The 24,331-nt window shown below is 45.2% G+C and overlaps 1 protein-coding gene across 3 annotated transcripts in view; it reads left to right on the top strand.

Moving 5' to 3' along the window:
• efna2a (ephrin-A2a) overlaps positions 1 to 24,331 on the top strand; it is a 109,364-nt gene that overhangs the window by 37,977 nt on the left and 47,056 nt on the right. The window contains exon 1 of one of the 3 annotated variants that reach the window (XM_035412227.1): positions 20,213 to 20,476. The exons of the other annotated variants lie outside the window; for them this stretch is intronic. Coding sequence (XP_035268118.1) covers positions 20,421 to 20,476 — 56 coding nt within the window. The 5' untranslated portion in view covers positions 20,213 to 20,420. Of the gene's footprint in view, positions 1 to 20,212; positions 20,477 to 24,331 lie in introns of those variants that run through there. 3 annotated transcript variants of the gene reach the window in all.

Here is a 24,331-nt window from a genome sequence, read left to right as displayed (position 1 = left end):
GAATGAAGTGAAAGTTCTGTTTTGTCAAAGTTCTAAGTAGAAGGAACATCTGATTTGTTTTTGTTGTTGATTGCTTGCACTGCACGCACAAGTAGGCATGTTAATGTTATTCGCTTTTGAAAAGGTTGACTTTGCTTTTAGCCTTTTTCTCCTTTGCTGTAGCTATCATCTACCTGGCAAAGCTTAGTGAGAAGAAGCTGTGAGTTTGTTTTTGATATAATGCAGGAACCTAGTTTTCTGATTGCATTCTTCTTATTCCAACTAAGATGTAGTATGGTTTCTATTCCCCTGATTTAGGAGTGGTCCTTGGAGTGATTATAAATCGAGTTAACATTCGGCTTCCTGCAGATTTGTTTATCACTTGGTTTATGTTCTGTACAACATTAGGGAAGGCAACATACGAAGAACTTGACAAGGCACATTAACGGTATTTGTCTGGCAAAATTTTGCGAGGGCCGCGCTGGCAGAAAGATCTTGTACTGTAACACAATCTTTCTTCTGATTCAGTTCCTTCAGATTATCATTAAGACGAATACAGATCTGCAGCCTCATACTGATGCGGTGTAATAGTAAAAGGCGCAGGGTATAACCTCCCTTACACAGAGACTTGCATGAGATTACTCCCTAGATTGAAATGCTTTCTACTCTTATATTTAAATTCATGAAAAAGTGGTGCTGGATTTGGAATTAAAGACGGAAGCAGATAGTGGATGGCTGGTGTGAGGAAGCTCTCATTGTCATGCGCAGGTCGATTGCGCGCTGGGCTGGGGGAGCACAAACAATTGAACATGCTGCAAAGTTTAAAAAGCTTTCTATTTCATTTAATTAAAGGACTAGAGTGGGCACCGTGCACGTTTGCAAGGGAAAGCAGACTTGGCAGAAGTACAAAGAAACGCAGGGAGGGTAGGGGGGAGGCCGGAAAAGGGATTGAGGTCTTATCTGTTCATTTAAAGGTATGGCGAGGAAAAACTCTGGCCTGAATTTCGAAGTCGTGTTTTAATTCAACCCAGGTGTCTGGTCCTTCGGTTGATCCAACGGAGGGTTCACTGCAATGAAATTGAGGATCTGGTTAAAGTAAAATCCAAACCCGGGATAAGACGTGAAAGCCAGAAGTATGCACCGACCTGCGGATGCAGGGGTCAGTAATGGCGGCTTTGAAACACATTCACTTACAGCGAGTCCAGCGTTTAAACAACCCCTTAGCTAGTCGTCAGCAAATGGAAGATTCTTTTTTTCCTCACCTGCAATGGAGTCAGAGGAAAATGCCTATTTAAACATATCGAAGAAGGAGGTCAGATATGAAATTGAGTATATCCACCAAGTTTTGTTTTGGTTTTTGGTCTCTAAAAATGGTGGTCCTGTCTGAGGCACGAAATGACTCCTTAATCCAAAATTGTTCAATTTGGCGCCTGACATAAAGGAAACAGTGAATTTTATTTATTTAGTTTTCGTCACCCTTGAAACCAGTCGCATTACTTTTTGTTAGCATACGAGTAAAAGATTTATTAGAAACATACTTTTTAGCGCACATACGCTTTTGATAATCTTTGGTTTTACCGCAGACGAACCTGGCCTACCACACATTCCAAGGGTAATTGCTTTAATGATAATGATGGATGGTGGAGAAGTTTTTTTTTTAATGCCTACAATGTAAGCCGTAATATCGCGGAGTATAACATAAACATGATCTCTGGACCTTGTTTTATTACCAGTGGCTTGCCTTTTAAAGGGGCTGTTCCTGATGTAGCCAGGAACATTAAAATCAAGTGCTACAGAGAGGCCAGCTCTCCATTATGAATAGATGGGTCAATGGGATCTCTGAACCATGTGATGCATTGCACTTGTTTTATGTTACTCAGTTTAGGGGAGAAATGAAGAGAAATGTGCTGGCTGCTAAAAAACCAGATGCTTTAGTCTTGAAAGCATATTTAATTCACTTTAATATGTTTATTATCTTAATGGACCTTTGTTAATAATAACTGTCTCACTTCAGTGTGTAAAGTGTAACAGCAACATACAGTATTTATTTAAACCCTACTATTTTATAGCTTACTTTTAGACCAGCTGAGCTTAGTAAAGACAGTTTGTGTTGGGTGCTTATTATTACATGGTCGAATTTATTAATTATGTAGAAGGATGCATTATTTAAATTCATGCTGGTGTTGAGCTGGCATGAGAAAAGGTGTGTCGTATATGCAGTAAAGTGACATTTTTCACATTTATGCCACTTTCCGGTCTATTTTTTCAGTGTCAGCTGTGCCTTGTGGTTCAAAAGTTCAAAATATCATTGCTGCTGAACTTCATTTAAGTTAAAAAATAGTCTTCATCAATAAACTTGTAATTATGTATATATTCTTATGGAAATGCATTCCGTTTGAATATTGGAATGCTTTGTATTGAGAGATTTGACATCTCAGCAGCTTGAATGTACAGTATGTGAGGTGGTGTGTGTTTGTGTGTGTGTGTGTGTGTGTGTCAGCCAGGTTACAGCATGTTGTGCTGCTGACTCCCACCCGGTGTACTGAATGAAGCAGTAGCTTCTCTCTCTGTAATTGTCAGGGCGAAGCATTTTGAGGACGAGGTCACAGTAGGTAACCGGTGCCGCTGACTTTGTACTGTTGGGACCTGACCCATCGTGGTCGCATTGTCTCGTAGTTGATGGGACCTGACCCATCGTGGTCGCATTGTCTCACAGCTGATGGGCCGCCCCCATTGCTGCGAGCTCAGGTCTTTAGAGTTTTCGAAGGGCGAACTGGCTTTGATTTTAAGCAGGGTCCGAAGACGAACACGCCAACCACAGGTCAGCCAGCCTGCTCGCCGCAATCTCTACATTTTATTTCTTTTCCACCTCACCCCGCCCCGCCCAAACCACTGAATTGCTGGAGAAAGGGGGAAGAAGCGTGTGCTCTCTCCTCTCAGTACGTGCGCGGGGTTTCGGTTATTCTGGACTGCCGGTGCTCACGCTCCCGTCTGTGTGATTTGGCTGTGAGCTGCTCCACACAGCCACAAATAATTAATTGAGAGAGAGCAGCAGCGGCAGCGGCAACAGGCCCCACTGGACCCGGGCTGTACGGGCCCTTAAAGTGACAGTTCGCCGCGCGGTTCGCTGACAGTTCGCTGTCCCGCCAACCGGCCCTCGCCTTTTCCCTGCGCCCGATAAATTAGCGCTAATCTCTCTGAAGAGAACGTCGGTGGCTAAGACGACGCGGGCAGGACCGCATCGCTGAGTGTAAAGGCTCAGAGTGGACTCGTGTCGGTAATCTAAAATGGCTTCAGACACCTTGTTCTGTCAGCTTCACTTCAAAGCCGGCGCCCATAAAATCAGGAAGGGCAGAGTCGGGCTCGAGTGCTGTCCTGCCGGATAAATACCCTCTCCTCTCAGCTTAAACCGTGAGTTGGGAAAGTACCGAAAAGGATATGACGTGCTGTGACCTCGCGCGTTTTTCGGCACCTGTGGCTCGTCTCCGGTTTTGACGGGAAACCGCAGAGCGATGGAGCGCACGTCGGGGGCAGCTGCCTCTCCTGCCGGCCTCGTTAGCGGCAAGCTGTGAAGTGGCATTTAAATAAATAAAGGAATCGGCTGAAAGACCACCCCACCAACCCCCCCCCTCTGCCCCCCCCCCCCACCCCCGCGCCGCAGTGCCAGCCCTGCGTCTCTCAGCGCCGTCGCTCGGGCTGTCAGTTTCCGCGGCGTTCCTCCCCGGTTACGGCCGGCCCTTTGCGCTTGCGGCCCCCGGAGGGCCCCGGCAGCCGCGCGAACCCCACACACGCTCCCCCGAGACGCACCTTGTTCATTTCTCATAATTAATATTGAAGGTAATGGGCTGGCTGAATGGCCGTTGGAGACTTGCTCCCTCCACCATATGCTTTTCCCTACTTCACAAATGAGCAAATAGGGGGTGGGGGCGGGGGGGAGTTAACTATGTGTGATGTCAGACACTGTGTTCATCTTATTTTTTTGTGTCCTTTGGCAGTCTATCATATACACCTTTAACAAGGGGATTATATTGCAGATATAGTAAAAAATATATATATTTAACTACCCCTAGCTAATTTGTTGGCAGCCGTATTTAGATCTAGTTTTATCTTAACCCCTGGGACATTTTCATTCTCCTGTCGCCATAGGTGCACAAAGGATAAGCCTCCTACTACAAAGCTTCCTCCTTTTTAAAATGTGAATTAGTCTTTGCATGTAGCCCCTCTCTTGCTCCTTTCCCTTCCTCCCAAACCTGTTGAGAGCGCAAATGCAGACTGTATCCGTTCCATTTAGAGCTACCCCTCTCCCTCCCCTCCTCTCTTCCTCTCTCAGACTTCATGTTAACAAGTGCTCCCAGGTGGTTGTTGCCATGGCGATTTCCCCATGGCTGCCGTGGCGGTGAGCTCGGGGCGAGACGAGAAAAAGGTTCGGCGAAGACAGCTGAAGCCTTTCTCTGTGGCCTCCAGCTCCTGCGCCTCCTCATTTTCTCCGCTTTTGTCCTTAGCGGGGCGAAAGGTGCTTTACTCCAGGCAAATAACCCACTTTGCATTTTGTTTCCATCGGCAAAGTTGGTCCACTGGAGGCCAATTTCATTTGTGATTTATTGCGGGTTCCATATTCAAGTCCATATGCGCTGTCCCTCCACAGTTTGACGTGAGGCTACTGATTTGGACTATATTCTTATGCAAACCAATTTCAGCTGCACATTCCCCCGTACTTCCCAAAGCAGCGGAGACTGATACCCACGTCCAGCTGTTACTCTTTGAACTTTTTTTATCAAGTTGGGATTAACGCCCAATGAGACTGTTCAAAATGAAAATTAACATGGGCACATGCCAGCAATATCATATGACACTAACCATTTTTGGACCCTGTATTTTGGCACTTAAAAGGAATAAAACTTTCATATAGGGGCTGTCATTAATGCATGCTTTCGTCCCCATAGTATTAAAGCGGCGGTTTAACAATCTGCACATTTTCCTTGCATCAGACAGCCGAGCCTTTGGGTCTGTTCTTTTGTTCCATTACGGCTGTTCTCCTGTCTTTAATTTGAAAGATATGCAGTGCAGTCACATGTCCTATAGCAGTCCTGTAGTTGAATTAATTTAGTCTCCTGTGTGTCTGTGTGTGTGTGCGTGTGTGTGTGTCTGTGTGTGTGTGTGCGTGCGTGTGCATATGTGTGTGTGTGTATGTGTGTGTGTGTGTGTGTCTGTGCGTGTGCGTGTGTGTGTATGTGTGTGTCTGTGCGTGTGTGTGTCCGCGTGCGTGTGTGTGTGCGCGTGTGTGTGTCCGTGTGTGTGCGTGTGTGCGTGCGTGTGTGTGCCTGTGTGTCTGTGTGTGTGTGTGTGTGTCTGTGTGTGTGTGTGCGTGCGCATATGTGTGTGTGTGTGCGTGTGTGTGTGCATGGGTGTGCGTGTGTGTGTGTGTGTCCACGTGTGCGCGTGCGTGTGTGTGCATAGGTGTGTGTGTGTGCATACGTGTGTGTGTGTGTGTGTGTGTGTGTGTGTGTGCCTGTGTATATTTAATACTTGAGACACAGATATTAGCTGAAACATGTCGAACTCGAAGGCAAGCGCGTGGCATCCCCTGTCGGATACATAGTTAACGCAGATGTTTTGTGAAATCAGGTCTTGCTGCACTCTCTGAACTGTGGCTGCTGTACGCTCAGTGTGCCTCAGTACTGTCTCCCCTAGGAGGGCGCAGCTACGAGAGGGAGAGAGAAAGGGAGACTTTCAGTGTGCGGCTGCGTCAGCAGGAAGCCTCCGTGCGGGCGCGACCCCCCCTCCACCCCCACAGGTGAGGGGAACAGGAAGGAGAAAGGAACACTTCAGCGAGAGTGGCATCGTCTCTCCAGTTACACACAGGTGGAGTGGAAGTCTCTCGGAAACACGTAACACGAGAGTTCCCTGAGAGGGGCTCGGACCGCAGCCAGAGACCAGAAACACGCTTCCTCTGGCGGTCTGCGGGCGGGGGGGGGGGGCCACGCCTTGCGTGACGCGCGCCGGCAAGGTGCTTTCCGCGCGACCGTGGAAGTCGAACCGCTGAGGCGGAGCGTGGGAGGCGACGTTGACGTATAAGGAGCGCCGCGCGCGCGCGGCGTGCCCTCAACCTTGTCGGGCGCGACCGGAGGGGTGATTTACATGCTCCGGCGTTCATCCCCGCGCATAAGCACCGCAGGCCGCCTCCTCCTTGGCAGGCGGAAGGGAGCGCGGGGGACAGGAGATTGGATCCTGAAAGAGATGGATTTGCTCGGCGGCTAAAAGCTCTCGCAGGAGAAAATTGCTTCGTGCTTCTCTTTTAGCGAAGTCTGAGTGGCCCTGCGTGTTTTCCGCGGGCCACGACCTGTGCAGTGCGTCACAGCCTGTGGTTACCGCTGCCCAGCGCATTCGTTTCAGTGTCTTTCTCCATCAGAATCGGCCAGGCAGAAGGCTGGTATTTTTAGGTGCGGATAATGCAACATTACTGGGTAAGGGGCTTGTGCGGTATAGGAGAGCTCTTTAGTAAATTTCTTATGAAGTTCTATATATACTCTCTTGTCATCTTGACAGGCCCTCTGGATAGGTAACGAAAGTGAGGTCTTTTTTTGCTGATAATTGTGCGGCGAGGGCGAGCCTTCGAGCCGAGCGGAGCGTGGCTCGTCGCTGTGAGCGCCGTCTCTGCTGAGACGCGCCCGCCCGGCTCACGGGCGAGGGAAGCAGGACTCACGCTGTGGCGAAAAGCGTTTTCTCCTGGAGAGGGACCGGAGCGTCCGGGGAGCTCTGAGTCACGGCTGTCCTCTCTCCGTCTCCGTCAGAGCCGCCTTCTCCCGCGTTCTAAACTTTGAATGACGTTCTCCCCCGTGGCTGTTTTTGTTGTGGCTCCCCCACCCCCCGCCCACCCCCTTCCAGCCTTCTTATTCCTCCCAGTGTGTTAGATGGGAGGCACCGATGGTGGACCTGCTGGCCAGGGGAAATAGTTTTTATTCAATGCATACCTAAGCAGGCCCCCTGTCTGTCACCTTACCTCTCTCGTGCACACGCATCACCTTCACACGTGCATGCACACACACACACACACACACGCACGCACACCCCCACACGCACATATGCAGTAATACCCGCATGCATACACACACACATGCATGCACATTAATGTGCATTTACGCTCATACACATTCCTTAACAGATTTACTCACAGTCTTGTGCATAGACTCACATGCTCGCAGTCACACATATGAACACACACACACACACATATATATATATATATATATATATATATATATATTCCTTCATACCCATGTGCGCAAACACACATTCACACAGAAGCACATATATGTTCAAACACAAATACACACACGTGGGCATACGTGCACACGCACACACACATGCATGCACACACATGCTCACACGCACACACGTGCACACACACGCATACGCGCATGCACACAGACTCACACACGTGCGCACACACAAACCCACGCACAGCCATGCACACACACACACACACACACACACAGTCGCAGTCTCTCTCCACAGTGGCCGGTCTCAGTGGTGGCCCTGCTCTGTCTGAGTCTGCCTAATGGGCTGCTTTCTCAAGCCTGCATTCCCAGAATGCTTTTAGTTTATTCTGTATTTGTCTCTTTTCTTGTTTCTTGTTTCCCCTGAAAAGGGTATTTTCAATTGAGTGGGGGCCTGTGGCGGTCATTTTCAGACTAAGCTGGGGATTCGAATCCCCGCCCACTACATCACACTGAATCGTAGCATTACCTTTTTGTATTTTCTTTTTCGTGCTTTAAAATGGGAAATTTTTATGCCTAATTTTTTTTTATTCCTGTTGATATATTATTGAAGACAGAGTCTAAACATTTGGGGCGCCTACAATAATTGGTTGCCTTTTTCTACATTTATAAAAGTTTCCGTATTGTATACATGATTAGTTTCCTTATAATGGAACTAAAATGAAAGAGTAAGAAAATATAGTCGCATCTGTTCAAGAAAATTGTATTTGTCTCTAAGAACAATGCACTTTTACTCTGGGGACAAGTGTTGGAAGGCACCCTTGACTGCATACACTACATTGGACACTTTCTTTGGCAATGCTTTATTGTATCTGTCCCCTACAAATAATACAAAAAAAAAATAAAATAAAGTAGATGTTGCAGTGCCAGTGCGAATAACATGCGAATAAGTCTAGGTATTTTCATGAAAGCTGCCGGGTACTGTAAATGCAGAATCTTATTGAAGCAGCCGAGCTGGAAGTATGGAAGTATGGAAGTTGTATCAGTATTACTGTACTTTTAAAAAATTGTTCAGCAGTTTGAAAGTTAATTCAGCGCAGGCTTTGCAACACACTCCAGGTGAAGTGATGCAGGGGGGAGAGAGGCGCACAAACGGAAATTAATCTGGGGCTCTTATTTTTATTTTTTTTAAGAGTGCAAGACAGGAAGTTGAATGGGGGTGGGGTGGGGGGGGTCAAACTAAAATTGGAACTTGTTCCAAAAAAGAGTGGGTGCCGCATTATATCCTTCTCCTTTCCAAATAACCCCCCCCCCCCCCAACCACATCCACCCAACATTCATTTTCACCCTTCAGCACCATCCTACACGTCTCCCCACCCTTGCCCGCTCTCCCCTCACATCCCCCCCTCCCCCTTTCTCTCTCAGCGCTCTGAGCTGCCACCTCCCTCTCTGTTTACGTGGTACAATGTGAAGCTTTCAGCCTGCATGGTTTAATGCTGAAAGACAGGCCTCCATAAATAATTCATCCCTCCTTCGCCAGCCTTCCTTCTGCATACGGTACGAGTGTTAGTGACGGTCTGGGGAGAGGAGGGGGGAATTGTAAGCAGGCTACAAAAGCGAAACTAACGAAAGCTCGGCTGAGCAGGCCCTCTGCTTAGCATTGTAGATGCGCACCTCTGGAGGGTTGAAGTGTGTGTTCGTCTGCGTGTGTGTGTTTGCCTGTGTGCATGTGGGCGCACGCGTGTTTGGGTTTGGAAAACTACAGTTCTTTTGCGGTTGGTATGGCGGTTTATGGTGGTTAGCATGTCCTTGATGAGTTCAGTGGAAAGAAAATGATTTTTAACTGACATCTTGGGATGTTTAATGATTTTTATTGGACTAGGCAGGAAATGGTGTCATGAATGCAGCAAAGTTGCATGTGTGGAGCAGCACGCTGACACAGGACCGTGCTATAGGCTACTTCATTCCCAAATTAGCCAAAGTTTCAAAGTGCAAGGTGTACATAAATGTTAGCAGCCAATGCTTGTTGAGTTTTTTTCTCAGCTAGTCTTGAACAAATAACATTTTTCTATTATGCACAAATTTTGGAGGTTACATCAAGAATTTGATTGGTGACAGCTAGAAAACTGAAGGTTCCATTCTTCCTCTGTGTAATTATATACAGAGAAAATTAAAGAAGCATACCAGTTTGATAAAATTCTTTATACATATTTTAATTCTGTTTTCGATAATACTGGCAAATTTATACATCATAATTCTCCTAAATGAAGTGAAGATTTTTTTACATCACTGAAAGTCTTTCTCTGTTAAAATCAGCGATGTGTTTTGCTGTGGACGTGAATTTGAGATTGTTCTAATCAGGATTAATCTAGCATGGTGTTGGTGACCGTGATCCTTTATTTTGTTGATTGCAATTTGAATTTCAGATCCATTATAATTTAGAACACATCTGTGTTCTAATTGCGGGATCATTCCGTGTTAATGTGTTACTTTCAGTTAATTTCCAAAGGACCGCGATGTTCAGACAAGAATCTTTACTTTTAATTTATTGCATTTGCTTTTATTTAATAACCGATGTGCTGATGTTTCCTGGTCACAGTGTACTATGAGGCCAATTAAGCTCTCATTTGCCCTTTTAAAGCATCTTTTTCTTTGAAGTCGGGGGCAATATTCATTTTCAGGATCGCAATGATGAACGTTCACTTCCTGGATTCAATCGACATTTGTCCTTCGAATCACAATTAAGTGAAAATGTCTTTCTTTTTTTCCAAAGACATTTTGGAGTTGTCAACACTGATTAAAAATTCAAAATGTTGTTTTTATTGAAAAACATACCATGTGTTTAATTATAAATCAAAGCTAAGAACAGATGTTAAATTAATCCATTTCTTCTTTTTGTCTTTTAATCTCATAGCTATTTTAAGACTCTTAAGTCACTTTGATCGATCTCTGAATTTCAGAGTGGAAATAAAATCAACATTTGTTGGCATTCTACGTTGAAGTCATGACATTTGTTATCCAAATGAGCATCGTAAAAGGCATTGAACATTGAATTTGATACACTTCATCTAGACCCTGGACCTTTCCTGAGCACATGGTTATTTTGTTTATGGTGTGAACACAAAAAGAGCAGAATTTGCCCTGTAAATAAACGTGCCCCGACTGGAGGATTAAAGTCACACAGTTTAATCTAAAAATAGGAGCAGAGGTTTTTGAGTTCACCCATCATGTGTGCTGAACTGAAACGCTGGCCCCTGTGGACATGAAACAAGAAGGAGGACGTTTCAGTGTAATGGATCATGGGGTAATAACACTAAAACTTCAACAATTCCCTTAGAATTAATCTGTCTATCCCCAACGTGCTGCACATTTTCAAAAGATGAAAGCTATGTCCAGGGAATCTTATTTTCAGACACTTTATCAAGGAATAGTATTAAAAATAATACAAACTAGAAATCATTACATGTTCCATACCACTTAAATAATTGGTATGCTTATGCTTTTTTTATGAATTTGAGCCTGGTGCCTGTAATCCCCAGCTTGCTAGTAAAGCGAAAATATCAGCAGACAATTCACTGTGGACTAAAGAAAGTAATCTATTCCGGACATTAAAGAAAAACTACTTTAGGGGTAAGAATCGGCTTATCAAACGTAGTTTATGGTTTAGCTGCCTCATGGTTAAGCGTCTGGTTGATGGTGTGTGAACATGAGTAATGGACTGCAGTATATTCTTCAGCACCGTGTGTAATAACCCTGCATGGATCTGTGTACTGATATCCAGTGTGATGGGTAGCACGCTCCCGTTTCTCTCCCTGTGGAGCCATAGAAAAACAGGATCCGGTCTGGACAGCAGCTATAAATGCATGGCTCTATATGTAATTCCTCCAGCTGGTTTGGATCCAGTGGCCGTGTTCCTGCAGGGACAAAGTGGGAGAGAGGTTGGGTGGACTGGGTGTCAAGGGCCGCCCGTGGGATCTGCCCACCGCTCGCTAGCAGGGCCCAGGCTGAATGGCCTCCGCTCACCCATCCGGCAGCCATCAGTGATTAGCAGTGCATTAGCCTCCTCCCCAGAGCAGCATTAAGTGCTGGAGCTAAACTGTGCCCAGCCTTCGGCCATGTTCAACAGAAATGGGGGAGGGAAAAAAAAAAAAGATTTTGGAACGCAGACCAAGTTCCTGCAATTACAGGATCTGGCCCTTGCTGCCAAGCAGAGAGAGAGGGAGAGAGAGAGAGCGAGAGAGAAAAAGCCGGCTGTGATTTTGCTTCAGTCTTAAAAATGACTCACTGCGATGGCTTCAAGGGCACTGCGAGTACAGTCCCCCCCGCGGGCACATTTCGCTCGTCCCTTCCTTTTCATTTCCTGGCCCGGGCGCGGACCCCGGGTGCCGGGCGGTCAGCGGCGCGGCCGGACGAGGCCGGGGCCGGGCGGAGGGCTCGGAGGTGTGGCCTTGCGCTCGCGCGGCGCCCGCCTGAGCCCGAGTCGGCGCGCGCGGCCCCTTCCCCGCGGCGGCGCCCGCCTCCCTGATCCTCGCCATCAGTGCGGAGTCATGCTCTGCGCTCCGGCTTACTCGCGCCCGTCCGTCAGCGGCACGCGCCGGATAATACACTCGCCGCTCCCGTCTCGTCCTTCTCAGGCCCCGTCGCCGAAGCCGGCGTTCTCCCGGGAGGATCCGCGCCCAGGAGGCTGCGCGGTGTTAATTTGCTCCGCAGTAATCAGCGTTTACCCCTGCTTTTTTCATTGATTAAACAATGCCTGCGTAATGGTTTTGATGACCGCTTGATTACCGATGGTTCAGCGCACGCACCCGTGCATCTGTCTAATTGGCGTGTTCCTGTGCCGTCGCCTTTTCCAGCTGGACCGCAGCGTGGGACGAGCGTTTATGTCTGCACCACCGTTTATGTTTTACGCCCCTTTTACAAAACCCCAAAAAAAAATGTTCCTTGGAAAAGACAAAATGGATTGGCAAGTGCTGCAGTTCATTTTTAAGGCCCATTTGGCCATCAAAATGGACGGTCAGTGTAATGAGTATTTTGCCGGTGTTCTTTCCTGTGTGTAGTTATAGAGTACACTGTTGTGAGGCTGATAACAGCCCCAAAGCTAAAGGCTGTGATTAAGAATGTGACTTGCATGTTGCTGTGGGGAAACCCAGCTGGGAAAATATTAGGTCAGAAAAGTACCCAAATGTGTCTGTAGGGCACAGGATGAGGCTCTACAAGAGCGGCAATGTAGAAAGTCCTTTGGCGCAGCGCTCAAATGGAATTATTCTGTTGCACAGATGTGACCCGGCTCATTTCACCTCGGTGTAATTGCTGCTTATGCCCTTGTACACCTCGGATAATTTCTCGACACAAATACCTATATGCTGTCGAGCTTAGGTCAGGCTGTGTGTGTGTGTGTGTGTGCGCGTGCATACGCGACTCTAAAATTAAAGCAGTTATTTAATTAAAATATATATAAACGTAGTGTGATCGCCGACATTGTTGCCGCTGGCAAGCGGGCCGGCCCTGGTGTTTGTCAGGAAGATCGGCTAATGATAATGATTGTGAGGTTGGAAGCTTGTTTCTAATCACGCGGCCTTAAGTGGCACGAGGCTCCTGGAGACAGACAGATTGTAAGTGAGGGAGCAGGCGCAGCCAGGCTCTTGCTAACAAGATGTCAGTAGACAAACCCAAACTGTCAGGTTCAAGGCTTTGTTTCTCACCCCCCTCCCCCAGTTTTTAAAGGCTTTTTGTGGCGCTAACAAAACAAAATCAATCCTTTGCTACCATTACCCTTCTCACTTGTGAAAGAAGTATTGACAGGGCTAAAGCAAAAGAAAAAGCTCAAGTCAGCAACTTAGAACAACCAAATGTGGCGGAGTGTGTGGGATGGAGGTGTGCAGTTCTTTATTTTCAGACATTTAAGGCTGCGTACTTTCTCTGAAAAAAGTGAAAGACATTAGCCGCTAGATGAATGACAATGTCCTGCCTGCTCGTACATTAGTAATCCAGTATTGGCACTTCAGGTAATGGCACGTGCACATCATACATCTTAAGGTCTCATTTGTAGATGAGGCGTATTGGACATTAATGCCTAATGCACTCTCTTCCCACAGAACCTCCGAGATAGATTTATCAGAGGAAAATACAAGCGCGTGCTTTGCCATCTCAGCAGCTAGAAAAGGGGAAAAATTACTAATCCTATAGAAAATCCAAAATATGATGTGGTGTGAGGTCTGTGGGGATTACAAGGCTTTAATTTTCCCATAATCCCTTGAAGTGAATTCACTAATGACATTAGCCCCCTTTTCATATGATACGAAGAAGAAAAGCGAAAGGGGGCATCGCTTAGAAACGTAACAGTGTCAACAGAATTATGAAAGCGGCGAAGAGCAGCGTGTTTCCAGGCAGAATATGAGGGGATTTAGACATGCGATGTTTGGGGGGGGGGGTGAAAGAGAGAAATGTATATTGATTTCGGAATCTCAATTACTGCTCAGTAGAGTCCCGTCTCTGAGCACCGTCGATGCCACGGCATCCTAAGGGCTTTTCGCTAATAACGGAACACGTGTTTGGCACCTTATTAATTCGCACACACGTGTCCCTGTCTCTGGCACAGGACCCCAGCCCCCCCCCCCCTCCCCCCAGCCCCCCACTTCCTTTATTGCTTTCCCTTCCCGAACCCGCTGTGTTAAGTTGTATGATTTATAAGTCGGGCTCGTTGGCAAGCAGACGTCCGCGGCCCTGTCATGTGTGACAGTGGGAGAAACGGCGGGAGATTAATGAACTTGAGTCTGTTGCTGACTTCAGACCGTCTCTATCAGGACGTGAGCGATGCATACGGGCCCAAACGAGACAGTCGTCGCGCCGCCCGTCCCGCCCGCTCCGTCCCGCCTTGCGGGGGTACGCGCGGCGAGCCCACGCCGGCCGGCCGGCCGCCAGGCGCCTCCCCCGAATTTGCCGTGTTTCCGCACGGTCAAAACGAACGCGGACGGCACCCGCCAGGCCCGAATCGGTGACGTTCCGCGGAATCTGTCCGTTCCGGAGACGACAGCTCAAATCTTTTTCTGCGGCCGGATCGGCGGCGGGGGCTGGTTTAGCCAAATGCGAGGCTCGGGTAATCGTTCCTGGGTTCTGTGAGGGTGCTGGGGATGTCTCTTTAGATTAACTCTGCCCGCTGATTTTTTTTTCCCCCCCTCAGGAAGCAAATGGCAAGAAAAATGGCCTTCTTTAACCTTGCGCAGATTTTCCAGGCCTGCTAAAGTGCTGCAGTAAGAGGGGCCCCCTCTGGCTCGTACACAGCTCTGTGCTCAGTGTATGCCTTCTTGCAGATATGGATGACTAGCTGCAAGTGGCCTTGTTGCAGCGGCGCTTCCATCTCCATTTCGCTGTATTTTTGGAAAGTCTTTTCCTCACCGTCTTACCAACCAATGAACTCCCATGGACTACAGACAAATTAGGAATACTCATTCTTTACCATTATTATCTTTTCTCAATTTTAGCATAATTCATAATATTATTTTTCTGTCTATTTATTTATTCATTTTTTACCATTGCTGCTTAACATATGAGTTGTCCAGTAAAGAATTTAGCCACTGTTTTTTTTTCTTTGTGCGTTGGCTGGTTTGTTTAATTTATAGCAGTGCGGTGCAGTATAAAAAAAATGCACAAATGAAAGAAGCATTTGTCCCTTGGTGCTTGCCCAGTCTCTCACATGATTCCAGCTCTGTTCCATTTGGTCAGACTAAATCCTGGCCTCCATCTCTCCCACTCACATACGGTCCTTATGTCAGCAGGCTTGTTTTGTTTTTCTTCGCTAGGAGCTTTCATCTAGCACTGATAGGATCCTAGGAAATCATCATTTGTAATGAAAAAAAGTCCAGTGATCAAGCACCCTACCACCCTCCCCCTCTGTGTAGCATAACAACTCCTCCTACTCTGTTGTGCCATTGGAAAAAAGACGGATGTTTGTCCCATCGCAGTCGTGATGATACCACATAGTTTTTGTGTCCATTTGTCTTTATCAGTGGTTCGGGATGTTTATGCTAAAAACTCCCTTAGCTTTTCTATAACAAGAAATGTCTAAAACCACCAGCTGGAAAAAAAGAGTGGGGGGGTGTTTCCATCAAGAATGTGTTTTCTGACATTGCAGAGATATATGTGACAGGCCTACAAATACAATTGGACATTCCAGATGGGGATAAAATAAAAAATTGGCCAATTTTTTTGAGAATGTTTTTTTCTTCTGAATTTCTGGCTTTTTATTTTATTTTTGAAACAGACACCATTTTATCCACCCGATCAATAAGAGACTTTATCCACTGAGTGTGTCAAAAATATTTTCATCAAGGCGGTGACCGATTTCTCGTTTTTTGGACAGTTGATTGTAATGGCTGTGTGAGATGAATCCTTCCATATTCCCACTTTTAATCCATGGCATGATAGTCCCCCCCCCCCCCCCCCCCCCCCCCACACACCCCAGTGCTTCAGCACAGGAAAAGTAGAGCATAAACTGCATAGAAGAAATTAGTAAGCCATGTTGCGGCTGCTGATTCACAGGGATCTGTCAGAAACAGGCCTAATGAGGTTCTTGAATCAATAAGCTCCTAAGGATGATGAGAACTCTCTGATGAGGCTGAATGGCATCGTCTCCTTCAGAATTTCCTCCTTCCTTTCTGTTATTCACCTGCTCTCTGAATATCATGAGGGCCTGAAATCATCCTCACAAAAGGCATCTTTTCACTGATTTTAATCAATAAGATACAAAAGGATTGATTTGCAAGTATCGACAAGTACATTGAGGAAGTCAGAGAGGAATATCTGTTCCAGTGGGAGGGGGAGCAGTGAGTCCTGTTTTTTTCCCCTCCATCACGATTCAAAGCCGAGCAGATTTAGTTTCCATTTTCTTCATGTTCTATCACTTCTTTACCAAAGCTAACACAGAGGACAGATGTATACAAGGATGAAAACAAAAAATAAAATATGTGCATTTTTTAAAAAAGAGAGAAATTACAAAGGAAGAAAATGCAGAACCGTGACATTTTCACACCTTTCATTCTGACAAATTTAGGCAATCTTAAATGCAAAATGGTTCCAATGAGTTTGACTGTGAAGGGTAAATTGTCAGGGGCAAAGATAAATGCTGTTTTTCAAAACAGGAAAGCTAATAAAATTCATTTCTGGGTGCCCACAGAAAAGTGCTGAGTTTTTCATGTTTATCATATTTAATAAAACACATGTCACACAGACACCACAATCGATTAAGATAGCCTGAGTGATTAATCAGCTTAAAGCTCAATGTCACTGAGATATTGTGTGTGTGTGTGTGTGTGTGCGTGTGTCTGTGCGTATGTGTGCACGTGTGTGTGCATGTGTGTGTGTGTGTGTGTGTGTGTGTGTGTGTATGTGCACACACACACAGTCATAGCCTTATTTCATGAGGGCAAGTATACTAAAGGAATTGCAAAAAGAGACACCCATGATCTTGAGAATTTGATGACCATTGGATCTCAGAGTCAACCTGACTCTGCTTTTCAAAACCCTGCTTAAGGTAATGGATGAGCACCAAAATAAGCGCATTTCTTTTAAAGGGCAGTAAAATAAGTGCAGACGTGTGGAAATTGAACACCACAGAGACACGTAGCTCTGGGAGCAGCACAGTACCCAGTGCATCAATAAAGTCTGAACATTTCAAGCCTTAATAAAACATTTAATGAGTCACCTGTTACAATAAAGGGGTTAGGATAACTGGGAGAGAAAAAAATTAAATTCTTCAGCAACTGGAATAAAATAAAGAATGTTGTGCTTCAGTTAGTATTATGAGGGGAATGCACTTAAAGCAATTAAAATTCACAAGCAAAGTCAATCTTGTGAAAGAAGTTACCCTCTGTGACGGCTGCTAAATGTTTGCTCAAGTCAGTGAATGGAAAGGCCTATAAATGTATGTTGTTTTCAGTGAGAAAGTTGCAAATGAAAAGGGAATGTGAGGGGGACCACGTAGCTTGCTACCTGTTGGTCTGAGAAGCCACGTGCAAAGGTTCAGAAGAGGACCCAGAATGCCTTGCCCTGCACTGTTGGGGTGGTATCTTCAGGGCTTCGGAAGGGGCCTGAGGGGCATGTTCCTGTCAAAAGGGGGGTCACCCCTTCACAGAGCCAACTGCCACTCATGAGCAGGCCAACGTTGCCCTGGGCAACACAACAAAGCCAGCAGTGATGAGGTCATCGGAGGTTGGAGGGAGAGCAGTTAGGCCTCACTGCAGACTTTTTTTCTCCCTGTTTTATATGAAAGGCTGAAAGAGAAATGGGGGGGGGGTCGGGATTATGGGGGCTCGTCCTTTGGAAACCTTTTCATTTTTTTTTCAAATCTGATTAGCCTTTGAGCTGCATATGGAGAGAAAGGACCAGGAGGAGAGGGGGTGGGGGGAGCAGTTCCCCTCGTCCGCCAGCTTTTGTGCCCAGTTGAGTAGGGACCTCAGTATATCACGGCAAATTAGGCTTTTACATTTTTTTAAGCAAGAGAGGAGTCCAGTGAAGAGAATGGCCATGTTTCTGTTTACCCGTATTGACCCACATCCCAGCCTTTTAAAACAGGGGTCTTCAGAGAGAGAGCGAGAGAACGAGAGGAGGAGGAGAAGAAAAGAGGTAGATGAAAACCGAATGAAAGGCTGGGCACAGAATATGTTTTTTTGTGCATGCCTCATTCCTTGCCAGCTGCCAATGCTTTCACAATCGAGGTCTGGGCACTAGCAGATTAGTAGTAGTCCTACCCTAACCTCAGCTGCAGAGAGAACATACAGTCCCTCAGTTTCCACTGTGGGTAAACTGGGCACGCAGCCTGCCCTACAGTAAATTCATGACATGGGCATTTGGCCTACAGTTTCCCACTGTGGGGAATCAGGTTTAGGGAGCTTTGTTCTTTTCCCTTCTTCTCAGCGGTCTTACGGGAATGCGTTTCGGTCACATGGCACATGATATTGCTGATGCGCATGCAAAAAAGAAAAAAGAGAGTGAAAAGGCGTGTGAAATTTTGCACGCATGGCAGATAAAAGATGCTAGACAGCTGTGACTCCAGCCCATTTGGGCTTGATATTTTATAGGAATATCCATTAAAGGCTGAAGCCATAAGTGATTTCACATAGCGGAGTTATACGGTGATGATATCTCAAACTGGTCGAGTTCCAGACTATTTCTTGTAATAATATCAGGTCTTTTATGTACGTAAGGATTGCTCTCTTTTGGACTGTGATTATGGTACGCCACATTCAGTAAAATGGAGTGGAATCCCATTGTGCATGTGAAGTTGGAATATTCTGTCTCTTTTCCCACATCTGTATTTAATCTTTGCGTGATTTACCATTCTCATCCAACTTCATATTTTATAGACTTATTTATTGTTTTTAACCAGTACATCTAGGCCGATGTGATGTATCACTAATTTAATTGCTCTGATTTATTGAAAATACTGTTCAGGCAGTTGTTACTGGAACATTTCAGAAACTGAGCCAGAGAGTGTACTGCTTTTTAGATCCCCAGCTAATCCACATGGAAAATGTGCTCAGTTTGGACTGAGCTAGATGTGTGGAGTTTGCAGAGCTGTCAATCAATGTGAAGCTGGAAGTCAGGCAAGAAACAACCCCTTTTAATGTTATTTTAAGTACCAGAACTTGGTAATATCGCTGTCACCATTATCACATTTTTTTCATGCCACATTAGTAAATATTTTTTTAATGGTCTGTGCTAGGACGTAGTATTTTTTATAAACACCACAGAAAGTGAACTAATATAAGAAACTGTGTGCAGGATGGAAGGCATAGTATTGTGAAAATCTGAAATGCTATAGATTTCCACAGAAATTGCTCTTGGGTGAAGACACATGAAAAAAAAAAGACTGTTGTTGTTTCGAGAGGTGAAAAAAACGCCTTCAAATAACCACTGAGCTTTGTCATTGTTAACCCAGTCCTACATTCCTGTCTTTCCCTCCTCTTTTTTGTGAAGAGTAAAAACAAACTCCTGTTTTTGTGTTTTTTTGTTGCTTTTTCATGGAGCCTCCCTCTCTTCCAGCCATACTTCAAGTGATTGGGCTTCTCCGGTAGAACAATGCAAACCCTGGGAGAACTGAAGAGGGTCTGTCTAGGGAGATCCGTCCTCTTTGTTTCACAGGAGACGAGCTCTGTGACCAATTAGTGTTTTATTGGACAGAACACAGTTGGAGTAGGCTCTGTTGTATATGGCCTTTTAAGGATTTTGCTATGTAACATTCCACTCTGCCTTTTCTGCATACTCTAGCCTCACAAAAAAGATGCCCTTTTCAGCAGAATGCACATGAAAAGGGCACATTATAAGGGAGTAATAAGGACTTTTGATTGGTGGCACCAAATAGGTACATACAACTATGCTATCTACACATTTTAATGTAAATATTGATCTAGAAATACTGGAACGCCTGGCAGTATATGATGCACTTGATGCTTTGAGCTGTTTTGTGTTTCTTTGAACCTGATGACAATCAGACTTTTAACACGAGCGTAAATCTATGGTTACTTTGGCGACACATTTGTCAATAAATACTCCTTCAACCAAATCGATTTCTGTGCCAGAAAGAATAATGTTTGTCCGCAGAAGTAAACTGGCGGTTCAGTCACCGGTTGAGAATTTCACGTTCCGTTCCTTTTTCGCCCGCAAATTTCCCCTCGCTTTCAGAAGATGTGCTGTTTGTGACGGAGCGTTTCAAGTTTTGAGTGGGTGACTTCCGTGTGTAACTGACTGATGGGTCATCATGGAGGCGGGGGCAGAAAAGAATGACATAACTTCAATAACAGATCTTTTCACACTGAGAACAGACAGCAAAATGAATAGAAGTGGAAGGCTGACTAAGGGCTGAAAATCTTTTGGGTTAGATTACCTGCTGTGAAGTAAAAGAAAACAGGGATTTGTGGCTTAAAATAGTTTTCTTAGCACAACAACAGGTTTGAAATGTTGATGGTGAAGTGGTCGAAATCTAAAGGAAAAAGTTGAAAGTACGGTACTTTTTTATTTTTTATTTTTTCCTCAACCTGAATCAAATGGAGCAATAATATTCTAGAGAAACGGCCATTTCCTGACGTGAGATGTTGCGAAACTGCACGGTTGCAACAGCCCTGACACGGTGTCTCAGGCCAATGCAGGGAGCAAAAAAAAATCATCATCAGAAATCATCATCACTTAAAAAAAAAGGCACACATATGTTAGATATGAGTGTTTCTAACTATGTTTTTCTTTCTTTTTCCGGTCTGCCTGATACACAATATAACTCACCTTGACAGGTAAGTCTCCTGTTTTATATTTTGCATTTGCTTTAATTTATGTTTCAGTTCATTTTCCCCGGGTTTTCCATAAACCAATTTTGCTGTAATCACAGCTATTAGGAAAAAACTAATGGCGTTACATTATAGTAGTTCTGAAGCAGCATCAGCATTATGTACTCCCTCCCCCCAACACCCCTCCCCCCAATTTTTTTTTTTAAATAAAATAAATTCACAGTGTACTGCAAGTAATTAAGTGCTATTATGTGTTATTTCAGGCGCAAGCTTGTGTCTGCACTATTTTTGAAATAGTCCTCATTTTGAAACAAAGGCAGGTCTGGAAGCCCATGACATATAATAATTGTGCTTTTTGATTACTGTCCGTATTGGCTCAATTTTGGCAAGTAAAGACAAGAACATTTTGCTGATTACCTTTGGCTCACCTCTGTCATAGCTTGGAGTAGAAGCTGTTTAGAGTTGGGTAGGTTCAGTGCCTCTCTGTTTCCTCTTTGTTAGCCTTCGGTGCACTCCGCCAAACAGTGTGGTGTGTGTGGTGCAGACATTTAAGGTAACTGATCGGTCTGCTGCAATCCTGTTGTGACCATTAAGAGTAGAGTGGTCTTGAAATAGTTCGGGAAGGCTTTGGTACATTGTGGACGGAGAAGGCATCTTTCTTCCTTCTCTGCAACCCACCCATACCTCACACAGTATTGTTTACTTTAACAGACTCCAGTCCACAAACCCCTTGATTTCCAGCCATTTATTTCCCTGACTGCATTCCACCGCAGAACAATGGATGCCTTTTTGTCAGTAGCAAATTCTCTGATCTCCCTTCTTTAGTATTCTAAATAGTATAACACAGGATCTCCCCTATGTTTGAATGTGTGTGTGGTTTTGTTTATACTTCCATGAATCTCGGGGTGTAATTCAGCTGAGAAACCGATATCTTTCAATAAAGGTCTGATGTGAATTGCCTCAAAGAAAAGAAAACAGCAGGAAAAAAACGACAGAAAAACAGTTTGTTTCCATAGTGGCAATGACTTTTTTTTTGTTCTTTAAAAAATGTAAGATGAAGACAAATGACTCATCCATAGTTTTTTTTTTTCTTCTCCTGAATTTGGAAGTGTTTATGAGTTCCTGACAGTTGCTGATGCGTTTAATAAACAAACAAACAAGCAAAATAAAATAGGAGGAAAAACACGGATGGGGGTCAAACTGCTGACAAACAGTCTGCTACTGGAGAATATTCACTGTAATGCGCATTCTGTAATAGGGTTGTGTTGATAAGTAAGCAGTTAATATCATATGGGGCATCTTGTGTCTGGATTAATACACAATGTAATGTTGTTCTGTATCCTGGCTACACAGCGAATACAAAATTCTGTTGTGATTACTGTGTAATGAGGGTCAGGTGCAGATCTGTTTAGGGCAGCCAGTATCTCTCATTTGCTATTCTCTGTGCCATTTATGTAAAACAGTTTGCTGGCTCAGAGAGGGAATGCAATAGGTACTCATATTAATGTAACATTAGTAAAATGGTCTCTTGACAGTAATATCCAATGACTAAATTAATGTTCCATCATCAGTCCATCTGGCAATGTGTAGTTTATGCATTAATTGGGGCCCTTTCTTTAAAGAATTGAAGCTGAACTCCGGAGCCATCTGTTTTGCTGATTCCACATAATGTACTACTATTGACATTGTTCAGCTTTCTGAACATTGTTACAGCATTGTACATTGTGAGTCATCTGAAGGAGGGAGATATATGTTCTATACACTATTGCCAGTCCACTGGAAGTCCTTGCCCATACGATTCTCTCCTATTGGTTTCATAACTTCCCAGAATGTGCAGAAAACATTCCCAGTTTTGCAGATTTCCCAGTTTTGTTTGCTTACACAACTGCTGCAGGGTGTAACGTTAGCCCAGCTGAGGTTATGGCATCACTCAGCAGTTGGATTCTGAACAGGGGCCAGTCCAGCCCTCACAGAAAGGCCTTAACTCTGTGATCTCTTAGAACCTCACTTTGTTTTACTTGCGCTCGTTCAGTGGTGATCCCATAGGAACATGTGCTCACTCAGGGTTCAGAAAAGGGCCATCTTGTGAATTACTGTGTGGAGCTGGGTTCTGGTCTGCTTAAACAAATCTTAACTCTTCATCAGCCCACTCCAAACAGGTAATTACCTGTGCTGGCCTTTCAGTTTCACTGGCCGATGCCCCCCTCCCCAATCCCCCCCCCCAGCCCATAGCAGGGGCTGTTCAGCTGCCATTGTGATACATGAATAAGGCATGCAAGATCGCCCTCCGGATAGGCCTGCTTAAGTTCATCACAGGCCTTTTGTGACCCCTGGCACCTCTGTGACCCTCCCAAATGCAACGACTGCCCGGCCCAGGATTGCTCTTGTCCACTTCAAGGATCAGTGGGTAGCGGTCACCTCTGCCCAATTGTCCTGCCTGGGACTGGAAACCTGAGCTACATCTGCCCCGGCCAGCCCAAAGACCAGAGGCACAGTTGCTAAGTAGCAGGGGCACTCAACTGGAACCACCAGAGCCTTCAACAGATGCCTCCAGGAATTCCCACGTCTCTGAGACTTACCCCCCCCCCCCCCCCACCACCACCACCACCCGCCTATTAAAACACATTGTTAACCTTTCATTAGGAATGCCCAGCTGTTGGTGAATATTCTCACTCCTCCCTCCCCTTGCCCTTATCCTTATCCTCTGTTTGCACTTGCATACTTCCGTGCAGCACTGCAAGTTCAGACGACATCTTGGGACCCGCTTTGTGGGTTGCTATAATAGATGTGCTTTAGAAACGTTATCAACCACAAAAGAGAAGGTTTCAAGCAGGGGTGATACCTGAGACTGGTCTTTAGTGTCAGGGATGTGTTTCTAAGGTTGGCAGTGCCTCCTTCTAAGTGCCTGAGAGTCAGTTTCCACGGTATTATTTTTGTCCATTAAAAATCGTTACACTAAGAGCTTTTTAACATTGATTGATGATACTCACGGAGTTTATGTTAATTCGTAAATGTCAGCATTTATTCACCATAAAAGTAGTGTACAGTCTAATTTGTGTCTTCTTCTGGATAGTTAGCTTTTACTGGGAGCAGTAAGATATGGACCTGTGTAGACCTAATTTCTTGTCTTGTATTGTCAGGTTTTGTCAATACAGAGACTGAAAAAGGCTTACCGCTTGAACATGTCTTGCCGCACCTGAGTTTTTTTTTTCTTGAGTTTTAGTTAAACAAGCTGCGCACAAAAGAATTATGCTGTCATAACTAAAATCAAATCATTTTGTTCATCCCAAAGAACATGAATCTGAAATATTTGCCTTGGGATTTGTGTTTAATGCCCCTTTGAAAGAACTGTCCAAAGCCAAAAATTCTGGTGGTTCAGGAAGGATTTGTCAAAAGTGATGACACACTTTCCACTGCCAGTGTGCACATTGGCGTCGGAGGCAAGCCAAGGGAAAGAGATTGTCAAGGTGCAGTGGAGCTGCTTCGCTGCTTGGGGAAGATGGCCGCGTGCTGACAATGGCAGAGGTCCAGTGCGGCGTCTCCCAGAGAAAGGTTAATCGTCGCAATCTCTTTACTGCTTTAATCTCTCTACGGGATTTGCATAAAATATTAATGAGTGATTGGATTAACATTACTGGGGCCTGCTCCCAGCAGCCTGTGGTATGTAATCCCTACAGTGTTGGGGCTGTGATAAGGGCAGCCATTGGTCCAGTATGATGATAGACAAGAAAGAGAGGCAGGGAGTGGATGGTACGGAGAAAAGTCTTTTTTTTAAATGGTAGCGCCTCGCAATGGTCTGAAAGGTCTGATCTGACCAACTGTGTATATATGAGTAATCAGAGAGGAGGAAAAATAAAGTTT

Source organism: Anguilla anguilla, chromosome 4 (assembly GCF_013347855.1).
Source record: "Anguilla anguilla isolate fAngAng1 chromosome 4, fAngAng1.pri, whole genome shotgun sequence".
Taxonomy (NCBI): domain Eukaryota; kingdom Metazoa; phylum Chordata; class Actinopteri; order Anguilliformes; family Anguillidae; genus Anguilla; species Anguilla anguilla.
The sequence above is the reverse complement of the archived record's forward strand: the minus strand, read 5'-3'. Positions and strand labels throughout refer to the sequence as shown.